The sequence below is a fragment of the Podarcis liolepis genome (genome assembly GCF_965112155.1).
Source record: "Podarcis liolepis genome assembly, chromosome: 2".
NCBI classification, from domain to species: domain Eukaryota; kingdom Metazoa; phylum Chordata; class Lepidosauria; order Squamata; family Lacertidae; genus Podarcis; species Podarcis liolepis.
The window spans coordinates 122,248,835-122,263,722 of NC_139555.1; the positions used below are offsets into that span (position 1 = coordinate 122,248,835).

General features: G+C 48.7%; 1 protein-coding gene across 4 annotated transcripts in view; it reads right to left on the reverse strand.

Annotated features, from left to right (window-relative positions):
* The window catches only part of LOC310701392 (vomeronasal type-2 receptor 26-like), a 38,163-nt gene that overhangs the window by 23,222 nt on the left and 53 nt on the right, over positions 1 to 14,888 (reverse strand). Inside the window, exons 1-2 of one of the 4 annotated variants that reach the window (XR_014523033.1) lie at positions 3,922 to 4,988; positions 1,140 to 1,245 (exon numbers count right to left, since the gene is read on the reverse strand). Coding sequence is in view for 2 of the 4 variants with exons in the window: in XM_083492181.1 (XP_083348307.1) it covers positions 3,922 to 4,248 (327 nt within the window). In the remaining 2 variants the exon portion in view is untranslated. Of the gene's footprint in view, positions 1 to 1,139; positions 1,246 to 3,921; positions 5,038 to 14,888 lie in introns of those variants that run through there. The other 3 variants (XR_014523034.1, XM_083492182.1, XM_083492181.1) reach the window with 3 other exon arrangements.

Here is a 14,888-nt window from a genome sequence, read left to right on the forward strand (position 1 = left end):
AAGTTCCAATTCCCATGCAGCCATGAACCTTCCTGGGTGACCTTGGGCCGTTCACTTCCTCTCAATCTGTCCTATTTCACAGGGTTGTTTTGGGTATAAAAAGAAGAGGCAGGAAACCATATATACTGTTTTGAGCTCCATAAAGGTGGGATATGTCAGGCATAATGGCATTTCTGAAGTAAAGAAGCCATAGAAGCTTATATGATCTAACAGAAGTGTTCCAGAATCTTCTAGTGTGTCAGGAAGGTTTCCAAGGTTCCAAGGTTTCCATGGAAACAGACGTGCAGCTGGAATGAGCTCGTTGTGCTTCCAGGTCAAACTCCCCCAGCCCAGTGGCGTAGCGGGGTGTGTGCAGGGGGGCCGGCTGCACCGGGCGCAACATCTGGGGGGGGGGCGCTCGCACTCACAGCTCTCTGCCCCTACCTGGCTCACTTACTCTCACTGCAGTGCTGGCTGTGCGAATCCGATCCGAGCTGCCGGGTCGCCGCCCACTGTGGAGGGGGAGGGTGCCAGGCGTGCGTTGCGGTGCAGAGCGGAGAGAGAGCGAGGGAGGGACTATCTGGGGGAGGGTCAGTGCAGCGGCCGCCCAGCGCAGCGCTGAGCGCGGAAGAGAACCACACCAGACCAGCCCAGGCAGCAGCAAGAAGAAGCTGGCAGCGGCGGCAGGTTAGGTGTTAGGGGGCGCAAATTACTTGCCTTGCCCCGGGTTAGGGGGCGCAAATTACTTGCCTTGCCCCGGGTGCTGACAACCCACGCTACGCCACTGCCCCAGCCTGCCTATAAATAAGATGGGGTCGAATGTTATTCTTACTTTCCCTCTCTCTGATGTTCCTTCACTCTCTCATTCTGAATTGATTTTCTCAGAGTATGTTGTTCGTTTTAATTTTTTTACTGTTGTATTTTACTGCAACTGGATTGTTAAGAGAGTGCCCTTCCAGGGATCTGGTACTGAACTGTCAAGCTTATTTCTGCCTCAGAAAACTTTTACTAATTAATCCACTGCGTCCTGAGTCCTCCCTGTGTCTTCTTGAAGTTGCTACTCACTTACAACTGCGAAGGCATTCCCCCAGAGTCTTGGGGGGCACAATATTAATGCAATCAATCAATCAATCAATCAATCAATCAATCAATGCAATGACCTTGCTGAAGTTCCCTGGCCACACAATGGCTTCTGAATTAATGGTGAACTTTACATCGAAGGATGCCTGTCCCTCGATGCTCCCAACTTTCCTTCTGCTGTGAGATCTATTGGGAAATACAACCCAGTTCATGATATCAAAGTTGGCAGTCAGCTCCCCATTCTGATCAAAATACATCCCTCCTATGGATGAATTGGAAAGCTGGATTTCTTTTAAGAAAGGGTGAAGCTAGAATGGCAGAGAAAACAGCAGCATTTAGAAAACATGATATCAGGGTTGCGTGTGGCAACTACAGGCTTGGGTGCAAACTCCATTGCAGATGACAGTATACTATATAATTGCATAACAATTGCAAGATGTTTCCTGGGCATTTGATTTATCAAATCCATTCATGAAGTTGGATATTTTGTGGGATGTAATCTTGTTTTCCTTTGATAATTGAGAAAGGTTCCAGACCACTTACCACTTTTGAGCGATCGATCCTAAATCAGGGAGATAGAGGCAGAGACCTTGTATCTGCTTCATTTGGTGACTTTCGGGTCATTATAACAGGCCCTTTATCAGGTTTTAAATCCTCTTGGGGATAAGAGTCAAATAAACATATATTAAGGACATGGCCAGGAAAGCACTTTGGAACTCTAGAAAAGTTACATGCTTTTTAATTTGCTATAATCTATTCTATTGCGATTCCAACTTTGTATATGTTTCAGAAATAGGGTTTTAAATTTCTTTATTAGAATTTTATTGTTTTAACATTTTGTAAACTGTTTTGAGGTTTTTTGAGCAGTCAAGCGATATATGCATCTTACGAAATAAATATCTTAAATACCAATGTGACAGAACACTCCTTAGCAATTTATCATGCCCTATTTTGTGAATGAATATTTCCCAATGCTTTTGTTTATCAATTAGTTTCAAACTATTGTAGAGCCACAAAAAAGATGAACAAAAAATAAATAAATTATCAGGATGCTCAGTTAAAGACAGGGCATACAATCACAATGTGATAAACTACAAAAGATATAGACTCCGTAACGGATTCCAATGATGGAAAACAGATGGCAAAAAGGGGAGAGGACAGACCTGCCATGGCTTCAACCTTTGATGTTCCAATCTGTCTCCTCCACCCGCCATTAACCTCCATTTGGATCTGGATGAATATGCAGCATTTAAAGCCTGAGCCACAAGTTGGACACCGTAGTAAATGTTGTAGCGATCTTGAGACCAGATTCCCTCAACCGCTTCCTGGGGCAAGGTTTCCAGTGGTTCCTTTTCTGTGCATCTTGTCCAACCCTCCACGGATAGCACATTGTTTGAACATGAACAATTGAATGCTCTCGACCAAAATTGTGCAGCTGCAGTTGCAGCTTCAGATGAAAAGTGAGGATGTTCTGTCCTTTTTTTGGTATTCATTACCAAGGACAAAGAACCTTGGGCAGGCTGGAAGGAAGCCACATCACCAAACAACATCACATCAATGTCAGTAACATCTGTTGTGATCCAAACTAACCCCTGAGATTCCCTCACTTCATGAATGCGTTGTATGAATGTGATTGTATAAATTCCATTTTCAGAGTCTCCATAGTAAATGAACACCTTGACTTGCCTCAAGACAGATGGTCTACAATGTAAGGATGACATCTTCATAATGAAAAAAGGCATTTTTTCCAAGAAAGCAACACAGATTCCACTACGGATCATCAGAGGTGTGAAAGCACTCAGGAACCTTTCTCCATTGTCATTGTCTGGAACAAAGAGACCGACCCATGTCCACCCGAAGTGGAGCAGCAACTTGACAATCCCCATGTACTGGGTTTCTTGTTTTGGGGCCATCCAGAAGATAAAAGGGAACTGTTTCTTCCCCTTAAGATCATAAGCAGTAGAGCCCAGACTGATCTAGAAAGAAAAGGATTTGTGGCTTGTTTTCAGGAATAAAAAAGAAAGGCCCTGTCACATGATCAGGCCAATGATCATAGAATCATAGAATCGTAGAATCATAGAGTTGGAAGAGACCACAAAGGCCATCGAGTCCAACCCCCTGCCAAGCAGGAAACACCATCAGAGCACTCCTGACATATGGTTGTCAAGCCTCTGCTTAAAGACCTCCAAAGAGGTCATGTGACATCTAATCCAGCATCCTGTTTTCACAGTGACTAACCAGTTGCTTCTGGGAAGCATTTCATGCCTCCGGTGGAAAACCTGGAGCTCACAGAGAAGGAAGTGGCTCTAATGAATATTGAGGCAGAATAGGGCATCTGGGGCATTCAGGGGTCATGGCATTCCAACCTCTTCTAAGAATCACAATGGGCCACTTCAAAGAATGAGAGGCAGAAGCAGAAGCTAGGCAGTGACACAGTCTGCAGGAGTGCAGGCCCCTTAACCTTAAATTAGCTTCTAGACAGCCACAGGTCTGCCTGAGAAAGAAGAACTCCTGGGGAGCGAGGGACTATGTTGAAATATGATACTAATTCTTCCTACGCCAGTCTGGTGAGAGCGAGAGAAAGAGACCCAGGGCTTTCCAAATCAGTTCCCACTTTCTTAAAATGTGATATTCTTTCTATGGTCTCTCTTTTTGGGTACTTCTGTTTTATGTTCCCTGGAGAGCAGGGATGTGGAAAATTTGGCCCTTAGGTTGTTGTTGAACTACAACTCCCATCAGTCCCCACAAGCATGGCTGATGGCCAGCAATGGATGGCTTGGTACTTCAGAAACCTCTGGAGGGGTGAAGGGGTTTCTCAACACTGGTGGAGATATAGAAATGAGGAACGAAACAAAGTCCTACCTGGGGCATTTTGTAGATGCTCAACATTCTTGAAATATGGCTGGAGATTTCAGTAGCTGTTTCTTCAAAAGCAGCTAACACATTATTCTGTCCTCCACAGCTGTAGCTTGGAATGCTGTCTAGCATGGCATCAGCCGCTGTTGTGACATCAAAAGCAGCCTCATAGATGCTGTAGCCCAGGGTGACATTGGGTAAAAGCTTAGGATTCTGGTTGATCTCCTGAATGGCAAATAAGGGGGACAGAGTGGGATAGGAGTTCGTTGATGTTGATGTTGAACTGCAAATAAATGAATAAACAAATAATTGTTTCAGAAATCCACTTTCCATTTAATGAAGACAACATGTCATACTCTTTGTTCTATAAGAACCTAAGAAGAATCTACTAGTCTTATATCTAATGGGCCATGCGCTCCAACAAGGAAATAAATAATTTTTAGGAGAGCTTGCAGCTTGGGTGAATTTGATTGGAATGATAACTTACAGTTTCTGGAGCTCAGAGACTTGACAGGAACTATGTACAGGATGAGAAGGAACGAAAGAAAGAAATAGCAGACATATTGCCTGGAGAGGACATAAAACAAAATCTCTGAGGTTTGATAGTCAGAGTTATCACTGACATAGTGGCTTTAAACAAGTGCTGGCTAGGTTGATAGACAAGTAGTGCCCTTGTGTGGTTTCACGTATTCAATGCATGAACTAGAAGCTCAGAAGAAGGAAATGTGTTTGCTCTTTTCCAACAGTAGCAACATTAAATCACAGCTGAGAACAAGGTGAAGATTCAGGAGTTCATGATGAAAAACATCTGTTCCAACAATTTCCCCTGCCCACTTACCTAGCTATTAGAGAGACGCAGAGAAAGCTTAGTTCCTTGCGAGTCTGGAACTGAGGTTTGTAGTTAACACCCCAAAATCAAATTTAGTCTGATTCACTCCAACCTCCACTAAAGTTTGCCAAATGTTTTGCAGAGAAAACACAGCATTTTGCAGCACCCCACAAAGGGAGCAAATGTCACTTAATATGGGGGTCACAGGGTCACCCAAAAACCCAACGTTGCCTGATTCATTCTAAACCCAAGCCAACAATTTGATTCAACAGGACCTGAACAAGCTGCAGAAGTTTGCCAACAGAAGCAGGAGAAGAGATGATCGGCTGTTCTCTGCCTTTTTAAATTAAACTGAAGCCCCCAAAGGGTTCAGAATTAGCCTCCCTGTTTGCAGGGTACCAAGAGGCCAGTAGGCACTGAGATTCTTTCAAAATCAAGAGATGGGCAAAGGAGGGAGAAGGGTTTATTAGGGATGGCCAGAAATTAAGTGCTAATAGCAGAGTTTGTGAATGTAGGGTGGGTAACATACAGTCACTTACCTCATAACATGGTTTACGGGGTGCTGGGAAAAGTCAGGTTGGTAAATTATAACACCACCTTGATATATGACCCCACTAATGAGGTGGTCTCCTGGCCTGTAATAATTCAGTGGATCATGATCCTTTTTCATATTTAATGGACATTTTGCTTTCAGTATCCCACTGACTCCATGGGGTATTAGCAGCAGAAATAGCAGCAGCAGTAATATCATTCTGGCCATGCCTGCAAGAGTCATAAACTCTTGTGATAGCAGTGACATTAGGAGTGCAGCCGGACTCATACAGTAGCTTTAAGCAAAGGTACAAAAAGGAAACCTGCCACAGAAAGGATCCCTGCCTGCCCCAAATCTCTCAGGCCAAGCTTCAGATATTTATGACCCAGTTGTTCTTGCAGGCTTGTGACAATAAGTTACCTCATCCTGCCTGTGATTATGGTGTTTATTTTATTTTTGGACTCAAAGGCCATTATTGAGGAAATCCCTGGACTAGAATAATTATAAGGTTGAGAAGGTCCATCTCCCTGGCATCTGTGTGTGACTCAATGGGCACGGGAAGAATGTGGGCAAAGCATGTTTGTGAGAACTCACAGATGGGGCTATCAGTCTGGGCCCTGCTTAATTTGAGGGGTCATGAACTTTAGTAAAATCCCAGAAACTAAAGAACAGCTATGATTGTTAAAGTCTAGTAAGGCAGGACATGATGAAAGTTTATGAACTCCAGTATGGTGTGGATTATATAAATAGTGTTATGTACCGAGTTGAATAGGATCCAAACTGCAGCAGTCTGATTGGTCCTAGAACAATAGGATCCAAAAGGCAGCAGTCTGATTGGTCCTAGAACAATAGGATTCAGAATGCAGCAGTCTGATTGGTCCTAGAACAATGCAGCAGTATGATTGGTTGGCAGGAACAAGTGGCGTAGCGTGGGTTGTCAGCACCCGGGGCAAGGCAAGTAATTTGCGCCCCCTAACCCGTGGATTTGTGCCCTCTAACCCTAACCCCCAGATGTTGTGCCCGGTGCGGCCGCCCCCCCTGCACCCCCCACGCTACGTCACTGGCAGGAACCACCCAATCATGCTCCAGATAGAAGTGAATCCACAACCTGATTGGCTTACAGTAGAATTCCGGAGTTAGCCAATCATGTGCCGCCCATTGTGTAAAGAATGTATATAAAGCAGATACTTTGAGGGGACTTTCATTCATTCCTCCTCACCACTATGAGCTGAATAAAGAGCATGAAATCACTTTGCGACTCTAAGTATATTTCACTGGCGACGAAGGTGGGATCCCGCTGAGCTGACTGCCACACACAGCACCGCAGCACCGCCACCTGCCACACCGCTGCCTCGCACCGTGTATCCAGGCTTCAGCTCCGGGACACAAGGAACTCAGAACGGCAACCGACAGCAGCTTCTCGCCGTTCAACCCAGCATCTGGAGACTGGGAAGCGTACGCCTCCCGTTTCACCTTCCTCCTAGAAGCCAAGGGTGTCACCGACGAAGAAGACGCCAAGAAGATGGTGATATTCTTCAGCGTCTGTGGAGAGGAGACGTTTGAAATCGCCCGGGCTCTCCTTGCGCCTGAAGACGTTGCTACTGTTCCATACAAAACAATAATGGAACAGCTGAAGGGGCACTTTTCGCCCTCAGCGGTGGCTCGTCGAAATGCCTTCTACGCAAAGCGGCAAGCCCCTGGGGAAACCATAACTGGGTTTGTGACCTCTCTCCGCCAAGCCTCCCGATTCTGCAACTTCTCAGAGCTGGAGAACATGCTTCGTGACCGCCTCGTCGGTGGCCTGAAGGATGAGAAGCTACAACGACGCCTCTACACTAAGAAGGACCTAACGTTCCAGGTCGCTCTGGAGGAGGCCCTGGCAACAGAAGCTGCCGAGAGGTCGACGCAAGGGGCACGGCTGAGCCTGCCGTCCCAACCGAGGGTCCACCACGAAGACCTCACCGACGACTCAGGATCCGACAGGGAGGAGGTGCACCGAGTACAGCAGCGCACTCAAACAGCCCACATACCACAGCTGCCTCGACGAGAAGGAGGAAACTGCGCAAGCTGCGGGGAGAGTCACGAGAGGAGGACCTGCCGTTTCCGCAACGCAGAGTGCAGGCAGTGCAGAAAATCGGGGCACATCACCTGGGTGTGTTGGGCTCGGCCCACCCGATGCCAGGCATCAGATGACCAATCCAAGAGCCCCAGGTCTCGGGGCCCAATGCACCAAGGCAACTTAGAATCATAGAATCATAGAATCATAGAGTTGGAAGAGACCACAAGGGCCATCGAGTCTAACCCCCTGCCAAGCAGGAAACACCATCAGAGCACTCCTGACATGTGGTTGTTAAGCCTCTGCTTAAAGACCTCCAAAGTAGGAGACTCCACCACACTCCTTGGCAGCAAATTCCACTGTCGAACAGCTCTTACTGTCAGGAAGTTCTTCCTAATGTTTAGGTGGAATCTTCTTTCCTGTAGTTTGGATCCATTGCTCCGTGTCCGCTTCTCTGGAGCAGCAGAAAACAACCTTTCTCCCTCCTCTATGTGACATCCTTTTATATAGTTGAACTTGACGGAGCTCATGGACTTCCAGGTATACCAGTTGCCCCACCCCAACGTAGAGAAAATTTATGTAGAGGTACAGATAGAGGGGGCCCCATGCTGCATGGAGCTTGACACGGGTTCAACTCTATCCATAATCTGGGCAAGGACCTTAAGGAAACTGTGTCCTACTGGGGGTCCCAAACTCAGGCCGGCCCCATTCACCCTCTGGGACTTCCAGAAACGTAAGGTCCCCACAATGGGGGTGGGGACCTTCAGGGTGCAATACCGACGGCGGACACGGCAACTGGACTTGCTTGTGGTCAAGGGCCCCTACATTAGCTTACTGGGATTGGCATGGTTTGGACCACTGGGGCTAGCCGTCACTGGGGTGAACCACACTAGCTTACAAGTGGACGTGGACGCCATATGCAAGGAATTTCCGGGGGTTTTCGATGGGAAATTGGGACAGTATACGGGGCCCCCCCATTGCTCTACAGCTTGACCCCGCAGTACGACTGGTCAGGCTCAAGGCCCGCCAGGTCCCGTTCGCCCTGAAACCCCATATAGACGAGGAATTGGACCGGCTCGTGGAGCAAGGAGTGCTGGAGCTGGTGCCGAATGCCCCCTAGGAAACCCCAATCGTCACACCCGTCAAGCCTAATGGTTCGGTCCGCATCTGCGTAGACTACAAATGCACCATAAACAAGGCCCTCACGGCCCATGCATACCCAGTGCCAGTGGTCAGCCATGTCCTTGCCACCCTGGCTGGGTCGAAATTTTTTTGCAAGCTGGACTTGGCCCAAGCATATCAACAGCTGCCAGTAGATGAGGCCACAGCAAATAGCAACAAGTTTTTCTCCCTCCCAGCAACAATACTAGAAGTTCTGATGGAGAACTTAAATCGTTGTGTCCTAGGCCTTTATCCAAGACCCTGATCCCTACACCACCTTGTTTCTGGGGGGTTGGGAAAAGTCGTATGGAACATCCACTGCAGCTTGTGGACTGATGACCCCACTAATGAGGTGGTCTCCTGGTCGGTAATAATTTAGTGGATCATTTCCCTTTTTCAGATTCAAGGGGCATTTTGCTTTCAGCATCCCACTAGTCCCGTGGAACCTTAGCAGCAGACGTAGTAGCAGCAATATCACCCTGGCTACGCCTGCCAGAGTCTTACTGTATTGTGGCAGCAGTGACATTAGTAGCACAGCTGGACTCCTACAGTAGCTTCAGAAAAAAAAGTAACAAAATGAAGACTCCTACAAAAATGAGTCCTCTGCCCCCAGTGTCTGAGACCAGGTTCTCAGTAGTATTGGAGATATTTATGTCCCAGTTCTTCTTTCAGGCTTATTACAAGACTCATCCTGTCTTTGAGTCTGATGTCTATGACTCAAAGGCCACCTTTGGGGAAATCCCTCGACTAGAGAAAAAAAATCACCATGAGAAGGTTGAGAAGGTCCACCTCCTCTGCAACCTCCTCGAGGGGCAGAGGCAGAGTTGTAGCCAGAGAAAAACAGCTTTGAGAGAACTCACAGATGGGGCTGCCAATCTGGGTCCTGCTAGGTCTGATGAAACCAGCAAAGTTCAACCATCAGTAGAGAAGCCATGATGGATAAAGGCTAGTAAGGCAGGAGATGATAGTTGTCAGCGCTGCCTCAGGTCCCAGCTCACAGAGGACCAACGCCAGTTGCTCTTTATAAACAAAAGTCTTTATTGTGGTTCATTGTTGGTTTGACATCCGTGGCGCTCAGCGCTACGTCTGAGTCCTTAGACCGGCGAAGCTCCGTCTGACTCCTCCCCGCTAATACACCAGTTCAAGAGCCGAGCTTTGCTCCACCTATCCCTCTCCTCCTTTTGCTCCTTTTTCCTCCGGGTCCTCCTGCCCTCTGGGATTACCTCCTTCCTACTCTCTTCAGAGGCGGATTCTTCTGACTCCGCCCCACCCTTCCGGCGGGCTTTAGGACCTGGCTCCCAATCCGGGTTTTCTGCTGGCCCGCGCGCCTCCACATTTGAACTTGGCGCGCGCGCCCACCGCCTACTTTCCTCCTAACGGCTACACTGCTCCCCCCACTGCTTTCTCCTTCAGGGAGGCTGGCCGGACCTGCTCTTCCCTCCGCCCCTCCACTCTCTGACGGAGGCGTGGTCAGTCCAGCCTCACTCTCTCCTTCTGCAGGAGGCTCTTGTTTTAACCCTTGGGATTCTCCCCCCCCCCCCGCTACGCTCTGGTGGGGAAGCTACCCCTGATTTCCAGCTGCCGCTTGGAGACTCCCCACTGGCCCCCCTTGCCCTGCCTTTGGGGGCCCCTTTCTGGGAATCCTCTGATTCGCTGGAGAGACTCATGGAATCTCTCTGATCACTGGCATACCCTCCTGAACTCCCCTCAGATTGTTCCCCTTCGCTCTCCATCTCCTCCTTCCCCTCTGGCTCAGTGCCTGAGCCCATGACAATAGTGTTTTAGAAACTGAATTATATTATCCTTACAAGAAACCTCTGAGGTAGGTTAGGCCGAGAGACTTGCCCAAGGTCACTCAATGAGCCTAAAAAGTCAGCAGGGATTTGAACCTTGGTCTCCCAGGTACAAGGCATAAAATGAAGCTAGATGTTGCATAATTTAGGACAGTCACAAGGAAGTACCATACCTTCCAATGTTTCGCTGGTGAAAATAGGGACACCCTATTCCATTATAATTTTATTATTTATATCCCCCCCCCATCTGACTGGGTTGCCCTAGCCACTCTGGGTAGCTTCCAACATATATGAAACCATAATAAAACATGAAACATTTAAAAAAACTTCCCTATACATGTTATGGGTTTCAGAACTTACAGGGTTAAAGAGTTCTGAGTGACGTCTCACAGCTTGAGGTGTGGTTACAGACACATACGGGAGTGGTTTACTCTGAGTGTTTCAGTGTCTCGTACGCTATGCGAGAGGGAAGAATGTGCGAGCTTTCGCCGGGGTGATTTATGCTGTTATGCTGTTATGCTACACGATTAAAGGCTAAGAAGATAAGAGAACCCCTTGTGTGTGTTCTGATTTATTGCCCACACACTGCAATCGCTTCTGACCGCTGTATTCGCTCTGCTAAACCGGCCAAAGAGGCAGAGAGGACGTTTCCGTGATCTCCAGGGAGCCGAGGTGCGCAGTGAAAGCCTGCAGGGCTCCATGTTGGCCCTCTTGGCCGCCATAATACAGGGCTGCCTTCAAGTGTCTTATAAAGGTTGTACCCACTTTGCTCAGGGGTCACATAACTCCATGCCCTCTAACTTTTCTCTGATGAAAATAGTCATGCTATGGGATTTGCTCCCACATGAGGCAGAGGTGGCCACCAACTTGGAAAGCTTTTTTTAAAAAAGGATTGCACAAATTCACAGAGCACAAGGCTACCAATGGCTACTAAGTATTTCGAATCTCCACTACTAGAGGCAGTAGCTCTCTCAATACCAGTTTGTGGGAACCCCAACTCTGAAGGACTGCTCTTGCGCCACGCTCCTGCTTGCGGCCTTTCCACAGGCATCAGATTGGCCACTGTGACAGCAGGAAGCTGAACTGAATGGGCCTTTGATCTGATCCAGTGAAGAAGAAGAAGAAGAGGAGTAGTAGTAGTAGTAGTAGTAGTAGTAGTAATAGTAGTTTGGATTTGATATCCCGCTTTATCACTACCCGAAGGAGTCTCAAAGCGGCTAACATTCTCCTTTCCCTTCCTCCCCCACAACAAACACTCTGTGAGGTGAGTGGGGCTGAGAGACTTCAAAGAAGTGTGACTGGCCCAAGGTCACCCAGCAGCTGCATGTGGAGGAGCAGAGATGCCAACCCGGTTCACCAGATTACGAGACTACCGCTCTTAACCACTATACCACACTGGCTCCCTCAAGTGGGTCTCCTCAAGGGTCTTTCATGTGTTTTTCCCAGGCATAAACAGATATTTCCCTCTCTCGTGCCTAGACCATCTGATTTCACACAATAGGGGTATGTTTGGGGTTGAGGGGTTTCCTGTGATAACTGATACTAAGCACTCACTAAGCCTCCAGAACCTTCCTTGACCAAAGTTTAGAGGCAGAAGAAGCAGCGAAGGCAGCATCGTTCAGTTTTGGACACTTGGAGTTACTGCTAGTCCCTAGCAGTGTGAGGAGGTTATTGCTTCTGTTTGCCGTGTGTAGCATGGCAGCTATTCAGACACTGCCATGTGCTTCAGTCACTGCCTGACCAGCTCAGCATGTCACCACAACTTCCTTCTTTTGCTGCGGATGCCCCTTTCCTGAGGTGGGCGGAGGCTGTGATACTTCTGACACCCACTGCTTCCTTTCTTGGAAGGAGGATCTTATGGAGGCGGAGTGCTGATTTTGCTGACATCCTTCCAGCTCCAGTGTTCTGAGCCTGTTAATGTATTTTGGCCCCTTCCTCAAACTGGGGTGTAGGGATGGGTGAATCTGCCAATGTCGGTTTCTCATTTCCCCAATCTTAAGTCTGGTTCTCCTAATTTGTGATGTATTCATTTCTAGCACAGAATGTTCTCATTTGAAGGATTCTTGTGTGACCTATTATGCTTATTATGTACATTTTAATACAAAACATTGCCTAATGTATTCTTTTTCTGATTTCCTCTAATACAATGCATTTTTGTATTCCACGTTCACTAACATGCACTTATACTTTACTAAATAGATATTATTATATATCTTACTTGGCTAGAGAACTGTGTTGCAAAATCAGAGAATGGTGAATTATAAAAGATGCGGCATTTTGCTTCATGTCTTGCTCAAAAGGTTTTCTCCCTTTTCAGAACTCTTTCTTGCAAATTCCACCCGCAGCTACACCCGCTTCTGCCTCTGCCCTTCCTTGCTCACCACTGGCACGTGAACCCAAGAAAGTTGCTTAGAAAAGGAATGAGGCGCCTGGCAGAGGCGGATTTAGGGAATGGCGACCTGTTTGGCCACACTGGGTGTGGAGTCTTGGGGGAGCCACGGGAGGCGCTGCATCTATGACGCAGAATGGAAAGTGAGAGGCCAGGGAGGACACAAAAATCTGGCATCACACAGGGTGTATCTAGAAATTGAGACTGCAGGGTCTACCGCTACACTTGGGCTGTAAACCCCATCCCTGTTTCGGACAATATCAAACCCTGAAAAATCCCTTTTATTTGCAGCATCAGCTGCAACTCTTGGTTCAAATCGCTCTAAACTGTCTGAGGAAGACTGTTTGACTTTGTTCACAAGTGCCTTTCCTTGCATTTTGTTTCCTGTTGACGACAAGCATTTGATAAGAGAAGAAGAGGAGGAGTTTGGATTTGATATCCTGCTTTATCACTACCCGAAGGAGTCTCAAAGCAGCTAACCATCTCCTTTCCCTTCCTCCCCCACAACAAACACTCTGTGAGGTGAGTGGGGCTGAGAGACTTCAGAGAAGTGTGACTAGCCCAAGGGCACCCAGCAGCTGCATGTGGAGGAGTGGAGACGCTAACCCAGTTCCCCAGATTATGAGACTACTGCTCTTAACCACTACACCACACTGGCCACACATGTGCTGTACATAGTGTTTTGCTGGCACCGCCGCTCCAGCGCCGTACGGATGGTGCCGGGATCCTGTGATGGCCTGGGAATCCGATTCAGAGGATGAACCGGAGGAATCCCAGCCTGCACAGGAGTCCCCGCCTCCAGGGCCGGCTGAACTGGGGCAGGGCCTTGATTCTGAGGCGCCTACACCTGTGCCGGATCCTCAGGAGCAGGCACCAGGTGAATCCATTCTGGCTCCAGAGGTGGTTGAGGACTCAGTGCCTACAGGTGAGTCTCCCCCTGGGCCCAGTAACCCTTCAGCCTCTCCTGAACTGCAGAGGCTCAGGGCAGAGAGGCAAAGGGAACTGGTTTCTCCCAGGAGGAGTGCTCGCCTTAAGGCCAGGAGAGGCGGGTCTCCTGGGGGCCGGGACCGCCCCTGGCCTCAGAGAAGATAAAGGCCAGTCTGCCCAGTCCCAGGTTGCGGAAGCAACGTCGTCGTTGAGTACCTGCTCCTACCCGGACCCAGACCTGACCTTCCAGTGTTCCTGTCCCCGCCCGGCTTCCTGCTTCGGACCTCGCCCCGCTCCTTGTGAACTGTTTCTAGGCTAGTGACTCAGGACTGGACTTTGACTACGACAACGGTAACCTTCCCCCCGGGACTAGCACAGATCCTCTGCTTGTGGCTGCAGCCAGGGAGGAGCCTCCGTTCGTGGCTGTAGCAGCGACGGAGGGATCCCGCCATCCACATGGTGCTCGAGCAGTGTCGGCGGCAAACCGCTATGTACAGCGCATGTGCGGCGTCATTATGTACAGTGCATGCGTGCAACGCCACACATGCGCTGTACATAGTGGTTTACCGCCGGTGCTGGGATCCTCTGCTTGTGGCTACAGATCCTCCACATGTGGCTGTGGCAGTGTGATAGCTGCTTACGCCGCCGCGAGCCCCCGCGAGTGCCTTCTTGTCACCCCCTCAGACATGGCACCCGGGGTGCACAGCCCCCCTGCCCCCATTGCGACACCACTGGATAAGAGGGCCCTGCTGAGCTGTTACGGAAAAGGAGCAATGCGGAAGCGAGCTGCAGCTGGCTGGAAAGCAAAACATGATGGGAATGTTGGGGACTGTACCGTGAGAACAAAGGGACAGTCTATTCACAGTGCTGAGCACCGGTTTTAGCTCAGAGTGTAATTTGACCTGTACAGGAAGTACAGGAGGTGGAGTTTGTCTCTCTGCTGATGGAGTCTGAAGAGAGCAGACACGTTTCTCTGTAACGCTGCAAGGACAGAAATAAAGGCATGTAAATACATTTCTGTCTATCTCTTTCCCCTCCCTGGGGGGAGCAGGGAGCAGGGAAGAGTGGTGTGTTCTTCTCACGTTTGAGGAGGATCGCCGATCGTGACCTAGCCTGGATCCTGCCGGAGAATGCAGACAGGGAGGTCAACAAGGAGATCAAGCCGGGTGCCTGGAGAGTGGCCAGTTTCTCCTGATAAGGCTTGAATCCCCTCCCCATAGCATCTGCCCAAAGATGGTAAATGCATGAATAGTGATGCAATAGGTTTTGCTTAACGAGGAGAGAGC